The 27,240-nt window shown below is 39.6% G+C and overlaps 1 protein-coding gene across 8 annotated transcripts in view; it reads left to right on the top strand.

Moving 5' to 3' along the window:
* The window catches only part of ephb1 (EPH receptor B1), an 802,587-nt gene that overhangs the window by 335,759 nt on the left and 439,588 nt on the right, over positions 1–27,240 (top strand). For all 8 annotated transcript variants that reach the window (XM_062976501.1, XM_062976500.1, XM_062976498.1 and 5 more), the window contains exon 4: positions 2,191–2,346. In XM_062976501.1, coding sequence (XP_062832571.1) covers positions 2,191–2,346 — 156 coding nt within the window. The remainder of the gene's footprint in view (positions 1–2,190; positions 2,347–27,240) is intronic.

Raw genomic sequence — 27,240 nt, 5'->3', positions numbered from 1 at the left:
AAATTGAAATTATTAGATGTAAACTTTCTGAACAGAGGGATGAGCAACAACAAGAAATAAATATCTTTTAAAAAAAAGTGTTGCATTATATCAGAGTTTTGGCCCATGTCATTTGGCTGATTCTGCTTGGCCAGATAATCATAATTCTAATAGCCTAGCAGATCAATTATAGCCTCAATCTAATCCTCACAGAATTGACTGTATCATAAACACTATTGCTGTATTCAGTTTAATTGGCATTTTTGGCACAGGGGTGTTTTTTTCAGGCTGAATTTAGCCAAGCCATTGGGATTCAATGTTCTAAAAAGGCTGTTCCTAGGTTTCAAACTCAACAATGCTAATGTGGAATGATGCAGAGTGGGCAGAGGCAGAATATCTGTCTTAATGAGATAGGTCGGCTGAAATGGGCTGTTGACACAAGTCCAGTGTGAAATCTTTGCATAATAGACAGTTGTCTGCATAGCAGCATTAGGATCAGAAGCTTTGAAAGTGAAATAAATTTATAAAGCTAAAACAAAGTTAAGAGGCATTATCTTGACACGGAATTGTCTCATCAAATCATAATGATGGATGACACACCATTAAGGACAGAAAATGATACAGCTTGCTCTCATTACACAATTCTCTTCATTCTGATTGGTTGTGGGTGTCTGGTTTGCATAACCATTGAATACTAATATGTCTTTGCATGCACAAGATCTAAACCATGTGACAGCCGTTCGGATGGCTTACAACTCTTCCCAACTATTGTAATGACTAATATGTATGGTAATCGTAATGGTGGCAAGAGAGAAGGATGCACCTCATCACACTTACCTAACAAAGCATCCTAGGATGTTTTTTCCTGGCTTCAGGACAGAGCCCCACGCCGGCCATTACATGATGTCAACTGAGGTTCCACCCTCAACCGGGGTGAAACCGTCATGGGAGGTTTTGCTCACAACACAGGAATCTTTCCATGTTGTGCTGGTCCACAGCACTTGAGGGACACTTTCTCCATGTAATGGGGAAAGCGTTGCTGAGAGGGATCTGTGTGTGGGGCAACACATTCACCCCACTGTTCCTCTTCTTTTGCCCCTAGTGCCAAAATCAAAAATGAAGAAGTAACAAAGTAGTCCAAATGGATACCAGCTGCTAATGATATTTAGTATGAATTCACAATGGGGTGAAGGCTTCGATCTGCCAATAATTAAACAGTAGAAATCTTTAAGCCACCTAGTGCATAGATAAAAACATCTATCATTCTAGATCAGTGGTTCTCGACCTGTTGGTCCCCAGATGTTTTGGCCTTTAACTCCCAGAAATCCTAACAACTGGTAAACAGGCTGGGATTTCTGGGAGTTATAGTCCAAAACACCTGGGGACCCACAGGTTGAGAACCACTGGTCTAGATAATATTTTTATCAGTCTTCCAGAATCAGCACTTCCATTTCTGTCAGAGAATGACCTAAAGAATAGGTCTGGCAAACAGAGCTGTAATTTGCAACTGGTACAAAACCTAAAAATTCATCAAACACTGGCTAACACACTTTTGGTGCTTCAGATGTTTCTGGGTATATTTGACAGGCTGATTACAAAAATGGCACTAGTTTCCCCTATCAACTCTAGTTTTGAGATGCAGAACATATGCTATTTGTCTAACAGTTGCCACCAGTACTCACCCATAGAAAACCATGATAAGCATATCTAAGAAACTACAGCTGATGTGGTCTGTTCAGTGCAATTTTCTGAATCAGCACCCGAAAATAACACCAGGAACAGGCCTAAAAACCAAGACACAAAGAAATTTTGTTGTTGTTGTTGGTCTGTGTAATCCAGTGGTTCCTGACCTTGGGCTTCTGGGTATTTTGGACTTCAGCTCTCACAGTTCCTAACAGCTGGTAAGTCGACTGGAATTTCTGAAAGTTGAAGTCCAAAACACCCATAGGCCCAAAGGTTGTGAACCACTGTTGTAATCAATTCACAGTCAGTATTTAAACTTTTCTGTTTCCCAGGTTTCTACTGCTTCATTTTTATTTTTATTTATACAAGAATACTAAACTCTATACTGTTCTTGACTATGATAATAATTTAATGCTTCTAAAAGTTAACCTGGTCAAATGCAATGAAACATTGACTATGTCTTTTAATGAAGAATATTGATGATCATTAGACAGACATCTTATCTTTCCTTCTTTCCTTATATTCCAGCTTGCCCTGCAGGGATGTTCAAAGCCAACCAGGGTGCAGGAATCTGCACACAGTGCCCTCCTAACAGTCGCTCCACTTCAGAAGCTGCTCCAATCTGCACTTGTCGCAATGGTTACTACCGTGCCGATTTTGATCCATCAGAAGTGGCTTGTACAAGTAAGTAGTAACATTTGCTATTGGAAGCACGTACACCTCAAAGCTCATCCCTGTCCTATGGTCTGTGCAGAACAGTTGATAAATAGAATGCATATCTGGAATAGCATCTTTGTATGATGTTACCTCAGTGGAACCATTCTTCTTTTTCAATTTAAATTCAAATTGGTTTTTGATATAACTGAAGTAAGTTGATTATCTACCTCCACTCTCATACCACTTCCAGAGGTTGCCTTTCCCCAACCTCTTTGGTGATCCTACATGCAAGATACTGACAGAGATGTTTCTGCATTAGCTCCCAAAACAAGCATCATTAGAAAGTCTTTTAAAATGAAGTTTTTGAAGACTATTCTGGGTTTATTCTGCATAAAATTCATATGTATATGACTGTATATGTGTCTGTGTGTGTGTGGGGGGGGGGGTGTTGCCCAAAGAATAAAACTTTCTACAGAAATTACATTTTCTGAACAGAAAATATGTTTCCACATAAATATGAATTCTCATGCAAAAATTTTAGTTTCTTCCACAAGTACTATTTTCTTCTTCAATATGTACTTTATTTATGCTTGTTTACATTCATACATATGCAAGGCATTTGTGGGGTAGAGGAGACAAAGTATAAGAAAAGTTAGAGGAAATGAAGAACCTTTTGGAGAACGTCTCCATGTCCTCCAAGTCACACACAAAGTTCTTAAGAAACTATATTGTCATAAGCATAGTGTGATAGAGTTGCATGGGACATCATGGATCATTCAGTCAATGCAGAATCTCCAGCAGGTAGCTATCTTTCCTCTTTTTGAAGATGTCAACAGGAGACCCTAGGATCTCTCTAGGCAATTGATAAACCGCTCTTACTGTCAAGATGTTCCTTCTGATATTTAATAATTTACTCTCCTGCTAATGTCAAACCATGAAATCTGGTCCTATCCTCTGGGACAGCAGATAACAGGTCTGCCCCCTCCTCTCTGTGACAGCTCTTGTAGTATTTGGAGTACAACTATGTCACACTCAGGCTTCTCTTCACCATGTCCAGCCTCTTCAACCTTTTTTTATATGTTTTGTTTTCCTTACCTCTTATCATCCTTGTTTTCTATACCCTTCTGAAAATGAGGTGCCTAGAACCAAATGAAGTATTCCTGATGGATCCAGACCAGTGCAGAATATAGGAGGATTATAACTTCCTTAATTTTAGACATTATGCTTGTCTTAATGCTAGTTAAAACAGCATTTATCTTTTTTGACACATGTTCAATTTATGATAAAAAATGATCTCACGGTCTTTCTTGCATATTGTACTGCTGGGCTATGTATCCCACCCTCCTATATCTGTGCAATTTCTTTTTTTGGCCTAAATGTAGAATTTTGCATTTATCCGTATAGAATTTTATTTTATTATTTTCAACCAATTTTCTAGTTTATTTTGATCTATTTGAATTCTGTTACTATATTTCAATGTGTTAGTGTCTCCTCTCAGTTTTGTGTCATCTTTCCTTTCATTTAAGTCATTAATAAAAATGGCCATAGAGCAGAACCCTGGGGCATCACACTTGAGATTTCATTCCAGTTTGAAATATAGCCATTAATGATGTTTTGTTGAATACAGTTTTCCAAATTGTTGTGGATTCAACTGACTATTTGCTAATATAAACTGTATGGAAAACCTTATCAAATGCTTTGCTGTCACACCTCAGGTTAGCTTCACCTTGCTAGAGACACCAGGCTGCACACAGAACATAGTCTTTTGTAGTTTATTAGAAAATAAGGAAAAGATAGATCATAAAAGGTAAAAGTGCAGTTCCAGTAAATAGTTACAAAAACAAGGCTGAAAGAAACAAATCCATGGAAACATTATGCATGAAACAAGGTCCTTAAAACGAAGCCAAAGTCCCAGAAACGTGGATACATCCAGACTACAAAGTAACACAGGAAAGCAGACTTGGTTCTTGATTCAAGAGAGGAAATTGCTTTGACGAATTTCTCTCTCTGTTTTAATAGCATAACATAAAGGCGTTTCTTTGCCCTTTGAATTCCCTCTTGCTATTCGAAGACTTGTACACAACCTCTAAAATTCCAGACGACTATCCCGATCTAAAGACATGACCTCATCGCTTTCGCTTTCAAGGCCACAGGGCTTGTTAGCGTTATCAAACAGAGGCTGGGAGCTGCTTTCCCTTTCTGCTTCTTGCACCTGAAAACCATCATCATTAACAACCACATTTATTTCCGCGGGAAAGCCTCCCTCTTCCTCATCTCCCACAGCAGGAACACTCTGCACCTGAATCCCATAATTCCCATCAGAGTCATCTTGAAACTCATCCTGAACCTGAATCCCATCATCTTGAAACTGCAACCCAGAATCCTCAAACTGCATCCTAGAATCCTCATCAGAGTCACACAAAGGCTGAGTCACAACATTTGCTGAAATCCAGACACATTACATCCACATTATCCTGGTCAATTACTTAACAAATTACTTGATTGAATAAAGGACAGGCCTGTAGCGAGGGGGCGGTTTTAGGGGTTCAACCCCCCCCCCGAAATTTTTCAGGTTATAAAAAAAACCTGGTTTACTCATGAATTTTAACTGGTTAACCAAATCTCCATGCTAAGTCTATGAGACACAAAACATTAAGAGTCCCTCCAGGCACTATCTTAAGCAGATATTGACAGGTTTGTAGCGGGGAGGGGTGTGTGCTAGGGGTTAACCCCCCCCCCCCAAAATTTTCAAAACCCCTCCCGAAATTTTTTTCTGGCTACGGCCCTGATAAAGGATATAAGATTAGTTTGGCAAGTTTTATTCTTGACAAGCCCATGTTGGTTCCCATTACTCACTGTATTGTTATCAAAATACTTACAGATTCCTGTATAATAATTTTAATATTTTTCCTGGTATTGAACTTAAACTGACTGATTTGTAGTTTCTTGGAACTCGTTTTTTGCATTTTTTGAAGCAGGGGACAGTGTCTTTTTTTTCTAGTCATTTGGTGTCTCACTATTCTTCAATGTTTTAATTACTTTGAGATGCTGTTAATCTGAACCTGCAAATTTGAACTCATTTAGGTTAGCTAGGTTTTCCTTGCCAAGTTCTCTGCTGCTGCATGGAAATGTACAATTTACTTCAGAATTTCTTAGATACTGTTTTCAGATAAGAAAAAATGTGTTTGTTTATTTCAGATTCAATAGTTTGTAATAATCCTCAAAGTAGTTTTGCACATCCACTTGTATTGTAAATTGGTTAATCCTCTGTTTAAAATATGTGCAAGAAGCAGGGCGTGAACCCTGCCTTGTCTTATGCTATTACTAGTTATCTGGCATCATTTTTGAAATGGTGCTACTCTACATGGTGTCCTGTACATTATTGCTTCATAGATTTACATAATGGAAGTATGATAGATTCCCTCTTAATTCTAATTACTTCCCTCCCAATTAACTCACTAACACGGTACATTAGAGTTGGTAGTTTCAATTATCTTTTTTTTATATCATCCCTTTCCTTGATGGTTAAATTGGATCCCATTAGTGTACAGAGAAAGTTGGGATACTGATCTCAATACGTGTTACCATCTGTTTATGCTGAAATATTTGACTGGAGATAAGTAGGAAATGATTTTCTGCAATTTTAAGACAAATGGTAACAAAATTATATAAATTAAAAATCACAACTGTGCCAAGAACAACCTAGCTTGAATAAGGGGATCAATCTAGGTCTGAATTCTTCTGCCATTCTAAACAGAAAAACCAGCACATATCCAAATCATAAGTTTCTTTATAGCTTCATCCATGCAGGTTGAAATTGCTGAGCCCTACTAGCTAGTTTCTGATGGTAACTATGGTCCAAATAGGATTTTCCAAAGGTGGTTTCAAAGAATTTTATTCAGGACATCATTTAGAAGTTAAAATTATTAATTAGCATGCTAAGATCTTTTGTATTCAGCAAGATATTTAGACATTTAGACAAGTCTATGTTAAATCATTATTATTCACTTTAATGGTAGCTTTTAATGTGCTGTTAGATTCTAGTGTCAAGAGTTTTCCTTTCACGAGATATAAAGATAACAGTGTAAAAGGTAAAGGTTTCCGCTGATGTTAAGTTCAGTCATGCCTGACTCTGGGGGGTTGGTGCTCATCTCCATTTCTAAGCTGAAGAGCCAGCGTTGTCCGTAGACACCTCCAAGGCCATGTGGCCGGCATGACTGCATGGAGCGCCGTTACCTTCCCTCTGGAGCAGTACCTATTAATCTACTCACATTGGCATATTTTCGAACTGCTAGGTTGGCAGAATCTGGAGCAACAGCGGGCGCTCATTCCACTCCTGGGATTTGAACCTGGGACCTTTCGGTCTGCAAGTTCAGCAGCTCAGTGATTTAACACACTTCACCACTGGGGTTCCTCGATAACAGTGTACAGTAATGCATTTCACAATTGATTATTTTCTTTTTACCTATTGTGTATTGATGCTCTATGATCCCAGCTACACTTCACTTTCATCATCAATAAGGAGAACAAGAAAAAAATGTGGCCATGCCAAAGCAACCTAATACACTACTTTGTATCCCACTAGAACATCAAAGTTCACATGGTCATTACAAAACTCAAGAATCTTCAGTTATTGAATGTGCTGTGATAAGTTTTAGGTTTGGGTAAGATAAAGCCACCTTTCTTAATAAGCAGTTTGTTATATAGGATGCATCTTCTTTGACTTCTGGCCCTCCATGTGTGCTAAAAAAATGCTGATCACCCTTGGATGACATGTATGATTTGTAAGTAAAGGTAAAGTTTTCCCTGACCTTAAGTCCAGTCATGTCTGACTCTAGGGGTTGGTGCTCATCTCTATTTCTAAGCCGAAGAGCTGGCGTTGTCCGTAGACACCTCGAAGGTCATGTGGCCGGCATGACTGCATGGAGCGCCATTAATTTAAAGGGCATATCCTACTTGTGAGCTAAGTGTTAGGAGATTTCAACCTTCTATGTTTTATCTCATATTTTTTATCAATATGGAGAATTTCTGAACCACCAAGTCTCTGATGTGTAATTACCTAGTGGTCCGCTTAGCCAGTACTTCGTAATTATCTGCATTGACATGATGCGGCCCTTCCTTATGACATCATCACTCTTTACTGTCAAGATAATGTTCCAGTTATTAATTCCTACATGATCTTTGGAGCAGTATAACAAGATCAAAACATCCAATCAATACATTTTCTTTATTAATATACAATATCAATAAAAAGAAAATTTTATTATTAGCGCAAATAAACAACTGAGAGCATTAGATTTTTGTGATAAAATAATTTAGTTCACTGTTAGACAATATTTATTCTTAGCACTGATGTCATCCAGAGATAATCTCCCCTATCTCCCCCTATGAACCATCTTGGAGTTTAAGATTGTCAGGGGAGCCCCTGTTCTCGGTCCCACCTTCTTCGCAGGCGTGACTGGCAGAAACAAGAGACAGGGCTTTCTCAGTAGTGGCCCCTCAGCTGTGGAACCCTCTCCCTAGGGAGATTAGACCAGCCCCCTCCCTCCTGACTTTCCGTAAAAAAGTGAAGATGTGGCTTTGTGACCAAGCCTTTGGAAAACTTGTGCAATAAATAGATAAGAAAAGATGTGCAATGACTATTGGAACAGCCCAGACTACATTTGTGGATCACATGATTAATTGTGGAGTAGAGATTTTTAATCCACTTATATGTCCAAAATGTGACATAGAATGGATTCCAAGGCTGGTTTATCCTGAATAACAGTTCACCCTTGAGTGCACAGTTATACAGAAACTCAAGACTTGTATAGTCTCTCCATAAATATTTTAGTAGTAGAGACTTCCTGTGTGTGCTCGATGGCAGAGAGTCGGGTCCACTGAAGCTCCTTCAGGGGACCAGCCTTACATAGCAACTGGGTAGAGCATTGGCTCCCTCTCCCCCATGGATAAAAGCGGGGAGACTATGTAACCCATGGCACCACCCGATGGCCTATACAAAGGTATCCTCATCAAGCAGATCCAGGTCCAGGAAAAGGGCGCCACAGGGTAAAGCGAGTCATTGGAAGGCGATCCGGATTGCTCTCGGCACAATCTCCGGCCGCACACATTTTAAAATAACAAGAATCTCAAGACTAGAAACGGGATAAGAGTAGGATCCAGCACCAGTGATAAGACCTCTTCATCCAAGTTGTTAAAACAAATTGATTTATCTATTGGAGCAGACTACTTTATTGCCATATTTTGTAGGTGGGGGAGGAGGAAGGAAGGGAAGGAAAGAAGGTAAAAAGAAAATAAAAGAAAACGGACACTTGGATTGGGAAACCTACAGTGAGAACAGCTGGATTGAAGGAGGGGAGAGGAAAGGACGCAACATGGTGGGACCCAAAAATGGCAACACGGGCAACATAAATAAGAACTGACCTTGAAGACGCTGTCCCGGGGAACCAAAACATTGCAAGAACTTGGTGACTGGAGGGAGGAGCCATGAAAGAGGTGGTGAAATTTGATAATAGAAGCCATGAGAGAAAGAGGGGTCTCGCGAGAGGGAATGCGAGCATAGATTGCTGTGGATGAGAGGTAAAGAGAGATCCCATGAGAAGGGAAGCGAGCCCGAGAACTACAGAAGTGCTAACCACACCGTCGGGAGAGTGAGACAAGGAAGTGAAACCCCCCAACTTTTCCCAATTGGTGTGAGGTGAGATTATACCTATAGAGGGCACCAGAAGATCGCAGAAATCAAGGTAATGGTAAAGTAAAGGATTCATGCGAAACAGCTCAGCTCCAAAGACAAGTATTAACTCAAAGGCTGTAGAAACTTCGAAGGAACGACAACTCTCCCAAAGAATACATTGCTCTAAGTCAGAAGTATGGAGCAGTTAAACAAATAAATAATAATAATAAAACAAGGGACAAAAGGGAAGCATTATAACGTATTTAATCCCATTACTTTTCATATGATCTCCTCTTACCTCTTTTCAAAGTTTTATGTTTATGTTTTTTCTTGTGCAGGTAGATTAACTTGAAAAAATAATTTCAATATTATTGAATATTATTGAAAAATAACTTGGAGATAGACTGGATCTAATCATCTGGTACTATTAAAACTTGAAGAATAAAGAATAAAGAACAAAGGACAACACCGCAGAAATAAAACCAAAGTATCATTGTTAAAGCAACATAAAATACAAAATATAACATAATACAGAACAGATAGATTGATTCAACAACAATAATTAAATATAAATCTTTATATATTATAACAAAAGGACAAAATGGCATACAGATTGAGAAGTGAGAAGGACTCCAGAGAGTACAAAGGACAACAAAACAGAGCCTCTGTGTCAGAAGACACACAAACCAGAGATATGATGCAAACAATTCTGAAAGAACTCCAGAAGATGCAGGAGAAGCAGGATGCGAACCAGAAGAGCAAATGCTAGACTTCAAAAGAGAAATAAAAGAAGAAATAAGAGATATGAAACACAACATCAGAGCAATAAATCAGGATTTAAAAGATCTAAAAAATGAAAAAAAGGAATGAAAAGAGCACATGAGAAACTATAGAAAGAGGTGGATGAGCTTCACCATAAAGGCACTAAATTAGAGGAAAAACAAGAATGGATGGAAAAGAAAGAACTAGAACATCAGTTAAGCTTCAGGAATGTATGGGAAGACTCAAAAGAAAACATAAGGAGGATAATCATAGAAATAATTGCCAATTTACTCAAATGCCCTGAGAAAGAAGCAGATGATAAAATAGAGAGAGTATTCAGAGTACGCACAAATTACGCAAAAAGAAATAAAACAGCTTGAGATGTGATTGTGAACTTCACGAAGAAAACATTCAGTGATGAAATACTCAGAATAAATAGTGAAAATCCAATAACTTACAAAGAAAAGAAAATATCAATCCTGAAAGAGTTCCCAAATGAAACACTTAATAGGAGAAAATATTTATTTTGGTTGAAGAGTTAAAAAAGAATAATATTAGATTCCGTTGGGAAAAAGTAGAAGGACTCATGACTACTTACAAAGATCAAAAGTATTGGATCACTTTGGAAGAGAAAGCAAAAGCTTTCTACAGAAAAATGAAAAAGGACATGGGAGAAGAAGAAGTAAAAAACTATAGAGAATTACAAGGGAAAAAAGGAAGTTATAAGAAAACATCAAATAAGAACCAGGACCAAGACCATGACCAAAACGTTAGGACTCCCAAAACTACATCAAAGGGAAAGGCAAAACTACCTAACTTAGACAAGACTGACGAGGAGAAGAAAGAAGAAGAGGAAGAAGAATCCGAAGAGGACAGACCAACAGAAAGTGAAAAAGAAGAAGACAAATCATGAAAAGACAACTTAAAATATATTGTAATAATGTGGATGGTTTGAATTTATCTAATAAACGTAATAAAATATTTAACAGACTTAAAAAACTGGATTATGATGTAATTTCTCTTCAGGAAACCCATATCTTACAAACACAAGCAAAATATTTGAATCAAAACAGTCTTGGACAGGAATTTTATTCCTCTGACTCTCTCTCTCAAAAAAGGGAGTAGTGACATAAAATATTGATATGTAACATCTATGCTCCAAATGAATCTAAATCAAATTTTGCAAAGAAATTAAAAGATCTAATTTTGGGTAAAGACTTTGATAGCATCATATTAATGGGAGACTTTAAGGGTGTTCTAGATGGTAAAAAAGATAAAAGTAATGAGGGAATGGACCAAAAAAAGAAAAACAAAGGAACATTACCAAAAACCCTAAGACACTTAAAGGAAGAATTCAACTTACAAAATATATGGCGTATACACCATGAAAACGAGAAAGATTATACATACTACTCGGCCAGGCATAAAACCTGGTCGAGGATAGATATGTTATGGATTTCAAGCTCTCTAACAGCAAAAGTTCAAAGAGTAAATATTCTACCACGATTGGACACAGATCATTGTCCCTTGGAATTAATTATAAACCAAACTCCCAAAAAATGGAGATGGAGATTAGATGAGAATTTATTGAAAAAGGAAGAAGATATAGAAATAAATAAAAAAATACTAAAGGAATTCTGTGTAATAAATACTGAACAGGAAATCCTCCCCACCATATAATTTGGGAAGCTAGCAAAGCAACCATGAGGGGCCATTTTTTGCAACAAGGCGCTAGAAGGAAAATAATACAAAAACAAATAAAAGAAGCCTCAACAAAAATAGAAGAAACAGAGAAGAAATAGAAAATCAAACCTAAAGATCAAAAACTACTTTGAGAATTAGAGTTGAGACAAAAAAATAGAGAATTCCTCGAGTTAGAAAATAGAGCGAAACAACTAAAATACATTAAACAAATACATTTCAAAAACGCAAACAGACCAGGAAGGTGGCTTGCAAGAAAATTGAGAAAGAAGAGAGAATCAAAATACATCAACAGAATAAAAATAAACAAGAAATATCATACTTCAGATGAAGAGATTCTAGAACAGTTTACGAATTTCTACAACATATTATATAAAAAAGAGCAAGTGGAGAAAGAAAAAAAATCACAATATCTAGGAAAAATGAGTCTACAAAAGATCACAGAAAAAGAGAGAGAAGTCCTAAATAAAGAATTAACTGAAAAAGAAGTACAAAATGCGATAAATGTTATAAATGTCATTTCTTAATTGTTTCTATCATAAAATCATGGCACATGTTTATTAAAATGCAAAAACTTTGCATGAGAGACATCGTGTTATTTCACATTTTGCTACCCAGTCCACCAACTTAACATTGCCATCCACCCATTTAACAAAGCTTTTGTGCAAAAACAAAGTTCCCAGTGTAGAACCACTACTTTCAAAGTAAGGACTACACAATGAAATGAGAAATAATACTTTCAAACTAGGAACATCTTTTCTTTATTATTAAAAATGTTGTTTATAAAACTTTGAAAAATACACAAAAATCTATGAATAAGTGGAACATTCCAAAATTTAGTGGGCTAAAAGGGGTAAATGTGTCCTACCATTATACTGAGTTTGGCCCCAATAGCTGTAAAAATGAGGGAGAAAGGAGCCCCTGAAGTTTTCCCAATTATAGTAATTATGCTCAATTACAATAATGAAATAGTAACGAAATTTCATTACTCTCGTTATAGTAAAGAATTTTTCACTAACTATACTTTAGAAGCACTTTAGAAGTGAAATGCCAGCACCTCCCAGTTTGGTAATGACTTTTGACCAAGTTTTAATGGATCACACAACCCTACTAACCACTGCAGCCACAAGAAAAAGCCTACTATTTTATCCTTCTAACTTTCATTGTAACATGCTGGCTTAGGCAGCTCACATCAGCTTAATATGTTCTGCAGTCATGCTTCTGTAGGTATGTGTGCATGTCTGGCTTAAGAGGTATATGTGTATTTAGAACAAAAGATTAATTTCCATATTCTGCCTCATCACTGGTGGCGGGAAGTGTAGTAGTAAATAAATCAGTCTTTATTGCCCCTTGTTAGTTGATTTACAGTATGCCTCACCAGAGGAATACTGTATATATAAAAATGTTAATTTGTTTATTTTTATTCTTCTCATTAGATTTAATTTTAAAATGTTCTAATTTGAGGTGCCAGCTGTTCAATTTCTGAGTTGTTATATTTCATAGGAGTAAATAAATTTAGAATTGTATGTCTCTAGGTGTTGCTGGTTCTTCTCTATAGAATCATGTTCTTGCTTTTTCAGTGCATTTCCTGAATATTTCAGCTGTGCATTAATGTCATCCACATGTTTTCCCCATAAGGCCTATTATAGGGCACCTATACTAGGAAATATGATAATAGGAGAATTTCAGAAGATTTTCTTTTGAACATGATCAGCAAAACTCCAGTGGATTTGCACACACAGCAATGATCTAGTGAATCATCTATCACCGGTCTCATAAAAGCCATACTTTGTTTCATAACTGCATTCAAACATCTGGAGTGTAGAGCATTCTCCATTCTAGGCATGGAACAAATATTTTTTAAATGGTCAAAAATGTGTCTTTTGATTTTTGCAAAACCTTGGTGGGAAGAATCCTGAACTGATAATAATCTTTATATATTAAGGTTTATTTTGTATAAACTTGTGTGGTTGGTTTGCTCAGAAAAAGGCATTGTTTGTTCTAGAAACAACATTGTTTTATCAGCGAATGCTTCCTTAAAAATTACACAGAAAACAACATTTTTTGCACATGACTGTATGCATGAGTGGAATGATTGTGTGAAGATGGCACTAGAACGGTTGACATAAAAAGAAACTGGAAAGAGGTCAAAAGTATAAATGTACTGACAAAGACTAGTCAGTATGCCAGGTTTGCCAGGGAAAGGCAACTTCAATGACTTTGGTCTCCTTGCCTCACATGTAACTAACTATACTATTAATTTCTGTATTTAAGTGTATTCATAGAATATTCTTAAAAAGCTAATTGGTCTCAAACATGTTCTGTTACTTTTAGGAATATGATTGGTTTAATTACTGGCTTGATTCATTAATAACAACACAGTGTATTTGCATGGTACAGTAGCCAGCAAGAACAAATTGAAATAATTTGTGTTTACTAATGTTGATTAAAGGATATGTGTTTTATAATAGGCATTTCCTGCCTTTCTTCTGGTAAATCTGGTGATTCACTCACTTTTTTGGCTGAAGCTGATATGTGATGCTGAAATTTCCAATGGTTACATTCATTTATTTTGACATACCAACTGAATTTGTTGTGTATTTTTGGTTGTTTCACTGTGGGGATGGTTGGAAGACTGGCAATATGTATATTGCATTGCCCACATATCAAATGATTAAAACTATTACAGTTATTTCTTTATTATTTGAATTTACAGTAGAGTCTCAGTTATCCAACATAAACGGGCCGGCAGAACATTGGATAAGTGAACATGTTGGATAAAAAGAAGGGATTAAGGAAAAGCCCATTAAACATCAAATTAGGTTATGATTTTCAAATTAAGCACCAAAACTTCATGTTATACAACAAACTTGGCAGAAAACGTAGTTCAATATGCAGTAATGTTATGTTGTAATTACTGTATTTACGAATTTAGCACCAAAATATCATGATGTATTGAAAACATTGACTTCAAAACTGTATTGGATAATCCAGAATGTTGGATAAGTGAGTGTTGGATAAGTGAGACTCTACTGTATATCTTGCCTTTCTCAGATCAACTATATGATTGGTGTGATGATCACTATTATAATGATACTAAAATTCTGAAAACAATCAGTGATGTAATTTTAAAACACTAATAATAATAAAGCAACAAAATAAGTAACTAAAAGCAATGGCATGGGTTAGAAATCTACATTAGCCACATTATATTATTAAAGCCTCTTAACAAAGAGATCAATCAGTTCAACAAAACAGATGTAATAAAGAGAACATTTTCAGATAGTAGATTGATGTCAAAAAGGAACAAAGAAGATTCCGAATCTTGAGTACAACTGCTCAAAACAGTCTATTTTGTCCCCAAACAAACCTGCTTGGAATATTATTTGTACTAAAGAGAAGAGTTATTCCAGGAAATCTCAAAATGTTTGCATGTCCATAGAGAAAAAGGCAGACTTTTTCTGGGAATATGTTCCCATGGCATTATAACTGATAATAGTATGTCATAACCAGCATTTTGAAAATCAATTGGAAGGCAATACAATTGTTGAAAAATATGGATTGTGTGTACCATATTGCTTACTCCCAATCATCAGTTTGGCTGCAGCTTTCCAAGTTAGCAAAATTGTCCAAACACCCTCCTTATCTAACATACAACCTCATCACATTGGGCTAAAATCAGCAGCATTCACCGATTTTAGCCCAGATCACCCACGGAGCTAGCCAGCTCTCATCTTATGATACCATGCTTGCTCCATAGGTGAAGGAGGGTGGAATCAGTGCATGCCACCAACAGGGCTACACAGAAGAGCTTCTGTGTTGCCATTAAATCTATGGGGGGAAGCCAGGTGTTCCATGTGCACTCATGCTTCCTCCAATGTGACTGCCCCCTCCCATGTATCCGGGCGATGTGGGGTGCCAGATTTCCCACACCCTTCTCTATCCACCGGCCATCTGATGAGGTGGATAGACTTGTAACTGTGGTCCATGTGTAATTTAAGTGAGGCACATGTAACCATGACCAAATCAGACCATTTTTACAGACACGAGTTGGTTCACCAGCTTCAGCAGTACAAAGACATGCCTTTTGTTCTAGTGAGATCTGGATACATTGTTTAATATGTTGTCTCCATTTTTCATTTGAGAGAGTACATTAAAAACTCACTTCATTGCATATAACAAGCTGTGATTTGCTGTTGTATGCAGACTTAGCAAATGGCAGGCTGCTTAAACATCAGTTTGTGAAGAAATTCTTGTATGGCAAAGTTTTTACATAACAAAAAAGCTATTGTTTTCTTCCGAACTAGGAATTTTAGATGTAAAACATATTTGCAGATTTGCTCATCTTTGACTCAAAAATGGTGGATTGGCAGGTCAAGGCACCTTATTAAAATCAATGTCAACAAATTTTCTGTCTGTGTTTTGCATCAAGAAGAACACACTTTGTTTGAAGTACAATGCAATGTAGAAGAAAACCCTTGGTGAAATTTTTGTACAAAAAGTCCTGAAATATAAAAATAGCTTTTCAAAGTCCAGTTTTCATGTGAAATTAGAGGAAAACCTTTGGAATCACGCACTCTTGTGTAAGAGCATAGAATATGCTAATATTTTTATATCCTTGCTTGAAGTGGAAGCTTAAAACACTCGTGAAACCAAGGTTTGTGCACACTCATGATATTGGCCTTAGGCACAAGCCTTTTACACACTTTTGCACTCCTTCTTTCCTGTGTATATGTGGAGAGAGTATTTTGATGAATTTATATTTTCAAAATTGATAGAAATATTGAGATTGAGAGTGAGAGAGACTGCATATTGAGGAACGTTATGTCTTCATTTCCAGAAATAATAAGTGTGTGTATTCTGGAATGTTGGGATGGACTATTTATTTATTTATTTACAGCATTTATATTCCGCCCTTCTCACCCCGAAGGGGACTCAGGGCGGATCACATTACACATATAGGCAAACATTCAATGTCTTTTAACATAGGATAAAGACAAACAAACATAGGCTCTGAGCGGGCCTCGAACTCATGACCTCCTGGTCAGAGTGATTCATTGCAGTTAATTGCTGCTGGCTTGCTCTCCCGCCTGCGCCACAGCCCGGACTACTCTATTGTACCTTGTACATTTGCTCAGATGAGTCCTAGGGCACATCTACACTGACCAATTAGGTTGGTATGAAGCCAGCATAGAAGTAAGTGGTTTCAGTGTGTGGATGATTAGCTGAGAAGGTCTGGAACTGGTTTGAGTCCTTGAACTGGTTCCAGGATCTGCAATATCATATTTTTCAACTGTCTCCCTATAAAGCATATGTGGTCACTGGAATACTCTTTCACTTTTACAATATGATGTAGTTTATACTAAAGTGTGCTGATGTGCATTAAGGGCTCCATTTTGCAGCATTCCCCGACTTTGGTTATTTTGGTTTAATGAGCTTAAAGTGTGTTGCACACATGGTTACGGTATACATCAAGCTGCCTTCAAACTGCATTAATGGTCAGTGTAGATATACTCAAATTTGAAACCAGACATTATAATAGATTTAGGGACTTGGCTTCTTTGGTTCAATCTGGTTTAAATATTGAAGCAATACTTCTCATCGTAGTTTTAGTATGGCAAGATAGCTGCCCTTGGTCATGCTGAACCAGAATGCTGACATATGTTAGGCAACATTCTATCAGTAAATCAAGAGTTGTCAAAGAATTGAAGATGAAAGGTGAGGACAATCATAGTTTACTGTAAAATATCTCAGGTAAAATGAGTTGTACTTCTTCCTTTATTTAACTGTAGTTTCAGGCATGACAGCCACAGACAAGATAAATAGTGTCAAGAATTCATCTATAAATTCCCTTCTGTAACATACTCCAGGACTTTATAATTCAAATGGTGAAATTAGCTTTGAGATGTATTCATATGAGATAGTTTAAAAGGTCTAAGGGGAAAGAACTTGAAAAGCATAACCCTTATATTTCATTTGTACTTATTAAATCCAAGGGATCAGCAAATACCAAGGGAAATAGGCGGATTTGCAAACTGAATATTTGTGCTGTCTGAAGTCAAGGTAAAGTAGTTTGGATAGCAGGTAATGGGAAAGACCTTTGTCTTTGGAGAGCTGCTGCCAATTCAAGTGGACACTACTGTTTTTGAAAAACAAATAAGCTTAAATCTAATTGGTTGTTCCAACTAGAATAGGATTATGGATGGGCTTTTGAGCATACTAGTTTGATTTTTGTGAAGCAATATCTTCAATGGAAAAAGTTGTTCCCATCTACTGCAAGGCGGTCAAGTTGCACAGGTTGTGGGGCTATATTGGACTATCACAAATTGTTGAAGGTTTGTACATAGCTTTCACTACCTCCAATTCCCCCAAAACTTAGGATTGCTTTTGTTCATTAGGGGCAAAATTGACATCCTCAAACATGGTGATAACATAGGGATGCTTGGGATGTACATCAGTCCTGATTTTCAACTTAACGTTTCAATATGGAGTGCTGCTGTTTCAATTTCCTTGCAAAAAAACTCATCTTCTAGAGGGATGTTCCATTATCCCCCCCCCCCCCCGGACACTGAATAGTCAGTGCATGCTCAGTTTAAACAGAGCATTTCTTTTTGGTGTCATGGTGCAGGAGAATGGCCCCTTAAATGCTTTAATTTTTTTAAAAAAACATATCTGTGAATTGTGGGGATTTTCCAGGCAAGGTATTTGATACCAACTCCCAGAAGCCTCACTGAGATTGGTAAACTGTAATAAAATTCTGCGAGTTGAAGTTCAAGGCAAACCAAAGGAACCACTGTTCTAAATGAAGGAAGATCCAATTTCTGAAAAGCATTGATTGACTTTCTACTGTCAATCTCTGAGTCTAGAAGGTCTGAGAGAAGGTGGTAGTGGTTCACATCCTGAAGTCTCTTTCAGGGGGAGAAAAAGCAGAATTATTATTATTATTATTATTATTATTATTATTATTATTATTATTATTATTATTATTATTATTGACGGTGATATGAAAGGCTTCAGTCTGAGCCTGACTGTACCTGGCAATAGAAGGAAGAGTTTCTCATTTTTTCTGGACTCACTGCATGAAAGACACATAACCTGACTCCTTTTTATTAAGCTGGAAATCACAGCTTACTGACCCATATCAGAAATACAATATGTGTACTCTTTGGATTTTATACTCCATATTTAAGTAAAAGAATGAAGTGGAACTATGATATCTGTTGCTGAAAAGTCTGCCAATCACCCTTCAAATAAATTGATAAAACCTTATGCCCGTGATTGATGGCATCACTTTTGATAACCCTTCCTTGAGCTGAATATCTGAAACCAGGCAAGAGACTGTTGCTATACATTATGAAACCCTTAAAGCACACAGGCTATAAAGATGCAATAGGTTCTGCCATGAGGTCGCCAAGTCTAAATTCTGTTGTTAGTACCAACTATATGGCTTTGGGGGTTGTGAGGTGGTAGTGGGAGTGTGGTGGGATGAGAGTGTTGTTTTGTGTTGTGATGTGCGCTGGGGAAGCATTTCATTTCATTTTACAATGTACAATGACAATAAAGTTATTCTATTCTATTCTATTCTATTCTATTCTATTCTATTCTATTCTATTCTAAGATAGCCCCGCTGAATTAATCACTGATCCTAGACTTGTGATGTATACTATAGACTCAATGAATTTACTCTAGCTGCCTGTAACAATTGCATTTAGGCAGCAACCTCTACTTGGCCGTTAGATGGTGTCACAGAGGATCATAGATGCGGTAAATAAAGCTCAAGGGAAAATCTGGAAGCAGTAGGGTGTGAATATCATGTAGCTCTTCCAAACAGTATCATTTTACATTATTTGACATTGCTTTTTTAAAAAATCTAGAGAAAAAGAGAATTGAAAGAGAAAGAGCACATTTAGCTCACTTGTCAGGGTCTTACTTATGACATGGGCATTGAGGTGTGCCTCAATACCCAAAAGGTAAGAAATGCCATCTGATCTTGTACGTTAAGCAAGGTCAATCCAGGTTAGTACTTGGATGGAAAACTGCCAGCAAATTCCGGGTGCCTTAGGCTGTATTTTAGAGGAAGAAACTGACAAAATCACCTTTGAATATCCCTTGCCTAAGAAAACCCTATGAAAGTAATGGAGTCACCAGACTTCTACAGGTGACTTAAAGACACATACACAACACTCATATGCTCTTCTATTTTGTCTGAAATTCCTCATATCTAAAAAAAATCTTTTTCACTCTACACTTTACTCCCCCTGTTTTCATCTTGCAATTTAATTCTATTTTACCAAATTTATTATTTAATCAAGTTTTATTGTATTTTAATTTATTTTAGTTAACTCTTATAGGAGTTTTAGGATAGTGATTAATGTCTATTTGTTTGTGTATCTTCATTTTTGTCTTTTATTGTTGATTAATCGATAAACAGATCTATCTAAAGAAAATTTATTTTAAATTCCTTCAGAGATTAGCAGTTTTTTTAAAAAAAATAATCTTTATTAAAGTTTTCATTAAAACAAAGTATGAAGTGAATATAAAATCATGAAGAGAGTATAAAATCATAGAAAATTTAGAGAGAGAAAACGTGAGGCAACAAGAAGAAAAAGTAATCAGGGGAAAGGATTAGGAGGGGGGAAGGGAGTGAAAATAAAAAAGAGATTAGCAGTTATTCATTCATGCCTCCTCTTAAAATGTTGTCCATCCACATATATGTAGCCATTGTCCTTTTCTCAGTGAAATGTTTTCAAAATGCTCCTCAAAACCTATGAAATGTGAAGTGAGTTATCTTCCCACCAAACCATTCTTTGTCACACTAGGTAGGTTATAGGGAAGTGTAGATGGGATAAAAAAAATCAGTAACATTGCAAGCCAATTCAAGTATGTAAATCCTCTCTTGATTTTTTTTTCATGTACTGTAAAATGAACTAATTATATTTTTTCCTTGACTGGACAATAGTACGAGAATTACTATGATTTCTTTGTGCTGAAAAGAAATAAATTCACCTAAAATCAAGTTTTCATATAGCAAGTTATATATTGTATGAGATATACATGTTTGTGCCAAATGTTTTATTTTGCAGAGATCATTCCCTCTTCCAAAAGTCCCGAAGTATGAAATATGTCATAGGAACTGACCATTTTCTTGATGGAACACCTTGATATATTGACACTGAGGAAATGAGTGAATATTCATTATATTCCTGAAGCAAATAATTATATTTGTTGAATGTAATCTCCCATTCTCATGAACTTCATGTGGATCCAAGATTATTATTTTAAAAAGAAACAAAAACTCTATATATGTGTGAATATCTTTTATTGAGATTTTTCGTTCTGTTCTGTTCATTTCCAAGGCTTTATGCATTTATGCATTTATGCATTTACATTTAAAGAATGACAAGAAGACTATGGGATAATACAAGTAGATACAAGAAGATACGATTAACAGGCTTAAAATTAGATGACAACAATACTTCTCTCTTTGTTAAAGAGGATACTCAGAATTTTTAATACTTTAAGTAATGACTGCAAGTTTAATTGAGATGAACAATTAGATGTAAAATTACAATTTTGTATAAGGTCTCTCCCCTGCCCCTCCCTCTTCCTTTGTGACATACTAGATATTTGTAAAGATTTAATTTACTAATAACAACTCCACTACCTCAACCCTTCCTTTTACTTTTTTACCTGACTCCTTTTGTGTGAAAAAAATTGGAATTCATATATATATATATATATATATATATATATATATATATATATGGCTTAAAATAGAAAAAAATATATATATGCACACTTTAATAGCTAAAAATTAGCATATTTAAATTATCTTTTTCTTCTTATTATATCATGAAGATGGTTTAGCTACTTTTGTACATCATTTTAGATAAAATGAATGCATCTGTGTGCCACAAGCAAAAAAAATCAGCATATCAAATTGGGCTTGGATGTGGACAAGTTACAATGTGCCAGTGTGAACTGTGTATGTGCATGTGTGTGTGTAAAATATCTCAATAAAGCACCTAAAACTAGTTTTTTTTCAGATAGAATCTGGATCTCAGAAGAATACAGAAAAAATGAAGTTGATTTAATAAAATCTAATAACATTAATGAAAAAGTGGGCACCACAGTTGAAGGGAGATGTTGACAAGCTGGAAAGCGTCCAGAGGAGGGCGACTAAAATGATTAAGGGTCTGGAGAACAAGCCCTATGAGGAGCGGCTTAAAGAGCTGGGCATGTTTAGCCTGCAGAAGAGAAGGCTGAGAGGAGACATGATAGCCATGTACAAATACGTGAAGGGAAGTCATAGGGAGGAGGGAGCAAGCTTGTTTTCTGCTGCCCTGCAGACTAGGACACGGAACAATGGCTTCAAACTACAGGAAAGGAGATTCCACCTGAACATCAGGAAGAACTTCCTCACTGTGAGAGCTGTTCGACAGTGGAACTCTCTCCCCGGGGCCGTGGTGGAGGCTCCTTCTTTGGAGGCTTTTAAGCAGAGGCTGGATGGCCATCTGTCGGGGGTGCTTTGAATGCGATTTCCTGCTTCTTAGCAGGGGGTTGGACTGGATGGCCCATGTGGTCTCTTCCAACTCTACTATTCTATGATTCTATGATTCTAAGTCTAAATTGAATCAAACATTTGGGATTCTGCACTTTTAAATGGGAGGTATAAACATAATTATGTCACAGTTAAAGATGTCTCAGAGTTTAGGCATGGAATTTAGAGCATGATGTTGGTGGCAATTGACAAGGGGCCTCCAATTTGTTGTTAACATGTGATCATGACCCTAAGCAGTGCAGTTTCCTTGATAAGATGTTTTTGTTTTGTTTTTGTTTTGGGGGGGGGGGGAGCTCTGCTTTTGCCTTTTTTCCTGAGACTTAGCATTTGTTTACACTGGCCATGTACTCAGCATCAGGCCAGAAGTCTCTCCTGGATGTCCAGACAATGTCCGGGGACTTCCAGTCTGTAATGTGGGGTAAAACTAACCCGATTTTACTCCATGGTAGCAGAAGTCAGTGAATGATCTAGAAAAATAGAATAAGTTCTCAACCTGTGGGTCCCCAGGTGTTTTGGCTTACAACTCTGAGAAATTCCAGCCAGTTAACCAGTTCTTTGGATTTCTGGGAGTTGAATGCCAAAACATCTGGAGTCCCACAGGTTGAGAACAACTGCTTTAGAAGTTTGACGAAACTCCTGAGATATTTGGGATTAGTGTGAAAAGCTGGTTCAGCTCTAATCCAAACTGGTGTGCTGTCCACATGGCCTGGCACTCCTTTCCCCTCTTTCTTGCAATCTGTGACACAGGAAAAAGTGGATCAGGCCCATGCTGCCCTCCTGCTGCATGGCAAATGGTCCTGAAGCTCCATGGCAGATCGATGGCGGCAACAAGGGAAGGTGACAGTCTGATAGCGGCAAACCAGTATAGCCACTCCTGGGGCCAGGCCAAAGTATTGCTATTCCTGACAGACTCAGAATAAGAGAATGAGAGAATGTGACTTGCCCTATGGCTTTCCATAGTTGACTAAGGATTCAATCTCTGGTTTCCAGAGCTGTAGTCTAACACTCAAAGCACTATATCATGTTGGCTCCATGGCAGGAGTAATATTGTCCTCTAACTTAAATCCATCCAGTACCAGGGTATTGAATTTGTTCATCCTGACATTTTCTTTTCTCAAGCATTTATAGATATCAATGTATGGTTAGCACCTCTTGTGCCTGATGAAGCTGATGAAACTTCATGCTGTAAGAAACAAGTTCTTCAGAATGCCATGGGGACCTTTGTCATCTTTGTTGATATAAATTACCATGGATATCCATTTGGAAATTGTATTTTGTCTTGTGATAAAGATATTAATAATACAAATAGCTAATAGAAGTTGGGTGTCTTACAAAGAAGAAACAAAATCCCAAAGTTTAGGGCTTTGTGGAAAGAATTGGTAACTGTAGGAGAAAATCCACACAGCATTTTTCTTCGTGTACTCTGTGAATGCACACTAATGGAGAACGCTGCGCCTGCGCAGGCTCCAACAGATACTCTTCCAAGCTAAAGTTTGAAATTTGGTGGTAACCCCGCCCCTCTCCCCAGAGGGTATAAAGGGCGCCCTCCGCGCCCGCTCTCCAGTTCCTTTTTTTCTGCCGCAAAGCTCACTTCGGACTCTTTGTTCTTATGTCAACCACGCGTTTTAAGCGGTGCACTCAGTGTGCCGCTAAGATTCCAGATTCCGACGGCCACGCTAAGTGCCTTTTCTGCCTCGGCGAAAGCCACGTCGTCGGTACCTGTCGTTTTTGCCTGGCCTTTACAGCTCAGGCCCGAAGAAATAGAGCTGCGAGACTCCGTGCAGCTCTCTACGAAAAAACTCTCGCTCCTGAGGCTTCTACTTCCACCTCGGCCTCGATGGCGTCCAGGCCTGCTCCGTCGGTATCATCCAAAACCTCGAAAACCTCGAGACCAAAACCGGCCAAACCGCCCTGCACGGTGACCACCGCCACGGTTTCCACTCGTTCGAGCAAAATTGGCCCTTCATCGACTTCGAGTTCGGTGGTGTCGGCCATTTCCACTCGATCCCGCCTGGCTTCGCCGCCATCTTCTTCCGCCATGAAGATTGCCTTCAAGAGGGCTCAGGAGGAATCCAGACGGGCCCAATCTGACTCGGCAGCTATGTGCCCGATCCCTCCGACGCCGGGGAAATCGCTGAGGGTCGCGTCGAAGCAACCTCCAGCAAAGAAACGAATGATCCAGAGGTTGTCCTCCTCAGCGTCTTCGAAGAAGGACGTCCCCTCCTCCGTGGCCTCCTCTAGGAGATCCTCTCCTATCCAACCAGCACAACGCCTCCGCTCCTCTTCCTCTCCTCATGGTCAGTCCTCGGATGCGGACGCTCAAGCCTCCCCCGACCGGTCGGTCAGGACAGTTATTAAGGCTCCCCAGCCAGCACCATCTCGTCTTCCGGCTCGACAAGAACTTTTTCCCCCGGCTCAAACACCCGAGAGGGGTAGACAAATGACGCGCTTAGCCCGTGCCGCCCAGGCTTCCGCGTCCAAGGGCGTTCGTCCACAGCTGGCTCCCGCTGCCCTTGAGGTGATACCTCATCAGGACTCTGCGCTTGTGTCTCCTCCCCGGTCCCCTCAAGGGGCCGAGGAGGATGACCCCGATATCGAACACCCCGAGTCGATGCTCTCCGCCTCCGTCGTCTCTCTCGGTCTCGCCCTCTCCCCGCCTCACGACGCCTACGAGGTCGACCCACCTTCCCCGACGGATAATATCCGGGCTTTCTCCGACCAGATGGTCAGAATGGCAGACGCTCTGGGGATGGAAATTAAGCAAACCTCAAAGGCTGTTGCTGACCCCGTTTTCAAGAGGGTCCAAGCCCAAGCCCCGCCAGCCACCTTGCTGCCTTTTCTTCCATACCTCCTGGACGTAATCCAGGCATCTTGGAAGACTCCATCTTTGATACCTCCAACCTCTAAGAAAATAGAGGCCTGGTACCGAACCGATGACGAAGCCTTGGAATGGCTCAAGCATCACCCTGACCCAAACTCCATGGTGGTAAAGGCCTCCCAATCGTCAGGTCGACAATCCAACTCCCCTGCCGACAGGGAAGGTAAACGATTCGACGCGGTAGGCCGCAAGCTGTATTCCGGCGCTCTCCTCCTTTGCCGCATGGCGAACTACGGGGCCTGCATGGGCGCTTACCAACAGATCCTCTGGGAAAAAGCCCAACCTTTCTTCGCCAAACTTTCTGACGAAGACCGGTCAGTCCTTTCGACCCTCCAACAAGAGGCGGACTCCCTCGCACACCACCAAATTCAAATGGCTAAACATACCGGCGATACCGCCGGGAAATTGATTGCCCACGCAGTTGCGATCAGACGGCATGCATGGCTTCGGTCCTCAGGACTCTCTTCCTCCTCTCGACAAGTGATCGAAGACCTTCCTTTCGACACCCAGGGCCTTTTCAATTCTGGTACTGACGACAAACTGAAGTCCAATCACGACTTCAAGATTCTCGCAACAAAGTGCAGGACCGATCAACCTCAGGCTCAGCGGACCCGATGGTTCCTGCAACGGTACCGTCGCTACCCTCAGCCTTTTTGTCACCAGCCGTTTCGACGCTCGTCGAGCTCGAGTCACCACAGTCATCAGCAACAACCTTGCCGCCAGCACCAGGTCCCGAAAGGTCGGGGCAAGGGTGCTGCAGCTATGCCACAACCCCAACGATGGGCCTGACGCCCACTCTCTCGGGGACTTTTCTACCTTCACTACTACTGCCACTGCCATGCTGTTCCTAGGCCCCGACCAGATCCTTCCTCTCTGCTCTTTCCTCGATCGCCTAGCTCCTTTCTACCACGAATGGGAGTCTATAACCTCAGATGCCTGGGTTCTTCGCATTGTCAGAGATGGCTATGCCTTGGAATTCGAAACTTTGCCCCCCACGGGTCACATCCTCCACACCGACCCTTTACCGGAAATATGCTCCGAGGTCGACTCCCTTCTGGCAAAGGGCGCAATCCAGCCTTCTCCTTCCGAGCAGGACACTCGAGGTTTCTTCTCGAGATACTTTACGGTTCCCAAACGGGGCAGAGGTCTTCGGCCTATCCTCGACCTGCGAGCCCTAAACCTCTTCATTCTGCCTTCAAAATTTCGAATGGTCTCGGTGGCCTCCATTCTCCCGATGCTCCGACACGGAGACTACTTTGCCTCTATAGACTTACGCGATGCGTATTTCCACGTCTCGGTACGTCGATCTCACAGACGCTTCCTTTCCTTCAAACTCCTGGGACAGTCTTACCAGTTCACAGTTCTCCCTTTCGGCCTCGTCACGGCCCCAAGGGTCTTTTCGAAGGTGGTCGCCGTGGTGCCAGCGCACCTAAGAAAACAGGGCATAATGGTCTTTCCTTATCTGGACGATTGGATGATTGTCGCGTCCGACCCCTCATCCCTTCAAAACCACGTCTCTCAAGCTCTTTCTCTTCTACAACGGTTGGGCCTTCAGTTGAATGTCTCAAAGTCCCAACTCCTCCCGGCCACAGAGATCTGCTTCATCGGAGCTCTCTTCAACTCCATCGCGGAAACCGCCTCCCTACCGAAGGACAGGTTCCTAGCCCTTCAACAACATCTCTCTCTTCTCCTCCACAACCGCAGGATCCGAGCCCACTCTGCCAGGTTCTTCTGGGTCACATGGCCTCCACGGTCATGGTTACTCCTTTCGCCAGACTACGTCTCAGACCTCTCCAAAGATGGTTTATAGACTCTTTCAAACCCCATCAGCATCCGAGCTCAATGTTTCTCACGGTACCGAACCAGGTTCGCCTCTCCCTTCGTTGGTGGCAGGACCCAGCGAACGTTTGTGTGGGACTTCCCTTCCATCCCTCCCTCCCGTCAGTCACGATCACGACCGATGCCTCCAATTTTGCGTGGGGAGCCCACATGTCAAACCTCACCGTCAGGGACCTTTGGTCCACCCAAGAAAAGTCTCACCACATAAACTTTCTAGAACTGTTATCAATCTTCAAAGCCCTCCGGGCGTTTGCTCGCTTTCTTCCCCACAAGACTGTTCTGATCCAAACGGACAACGTAGTAGCTATGTACTACATCAACAAACAAGGGGGTATGGGCTCGAGAAAACTGATGGCTCTCTCGATGGACATTTGGCTATGGAGCATAGCGAGACACATAACTCTGTCGGCAGTTCACCTTCTGGGGGCTCAAAACACGCTAGCAGACTCTCTAAGCAGAATAACAACCTCCCCCCACAAGTGGCGTCTCGATCCCGAAATCCTGAAA

Source organism: Anolis carolinensis, chromosome 3, assembly GCF_035594765.1.
Source record: "Anolis carolinensis isolate JA03-04 chromosome 3, rAnoCar3.1.pri, whole genome shotgun sequence".
NCBI classification, from domain to species: domain Eukaryota; kingdom Metazoa; phylum Chordata; class Lepidosauria; order Squamata; family Dactyloidae; genus Anolis; species Anolis carolinensis.
Note: the sequence above shows the minus strand (reverse complement) of the source record. Positions and strands in the feature narration are given on the sequence as shown.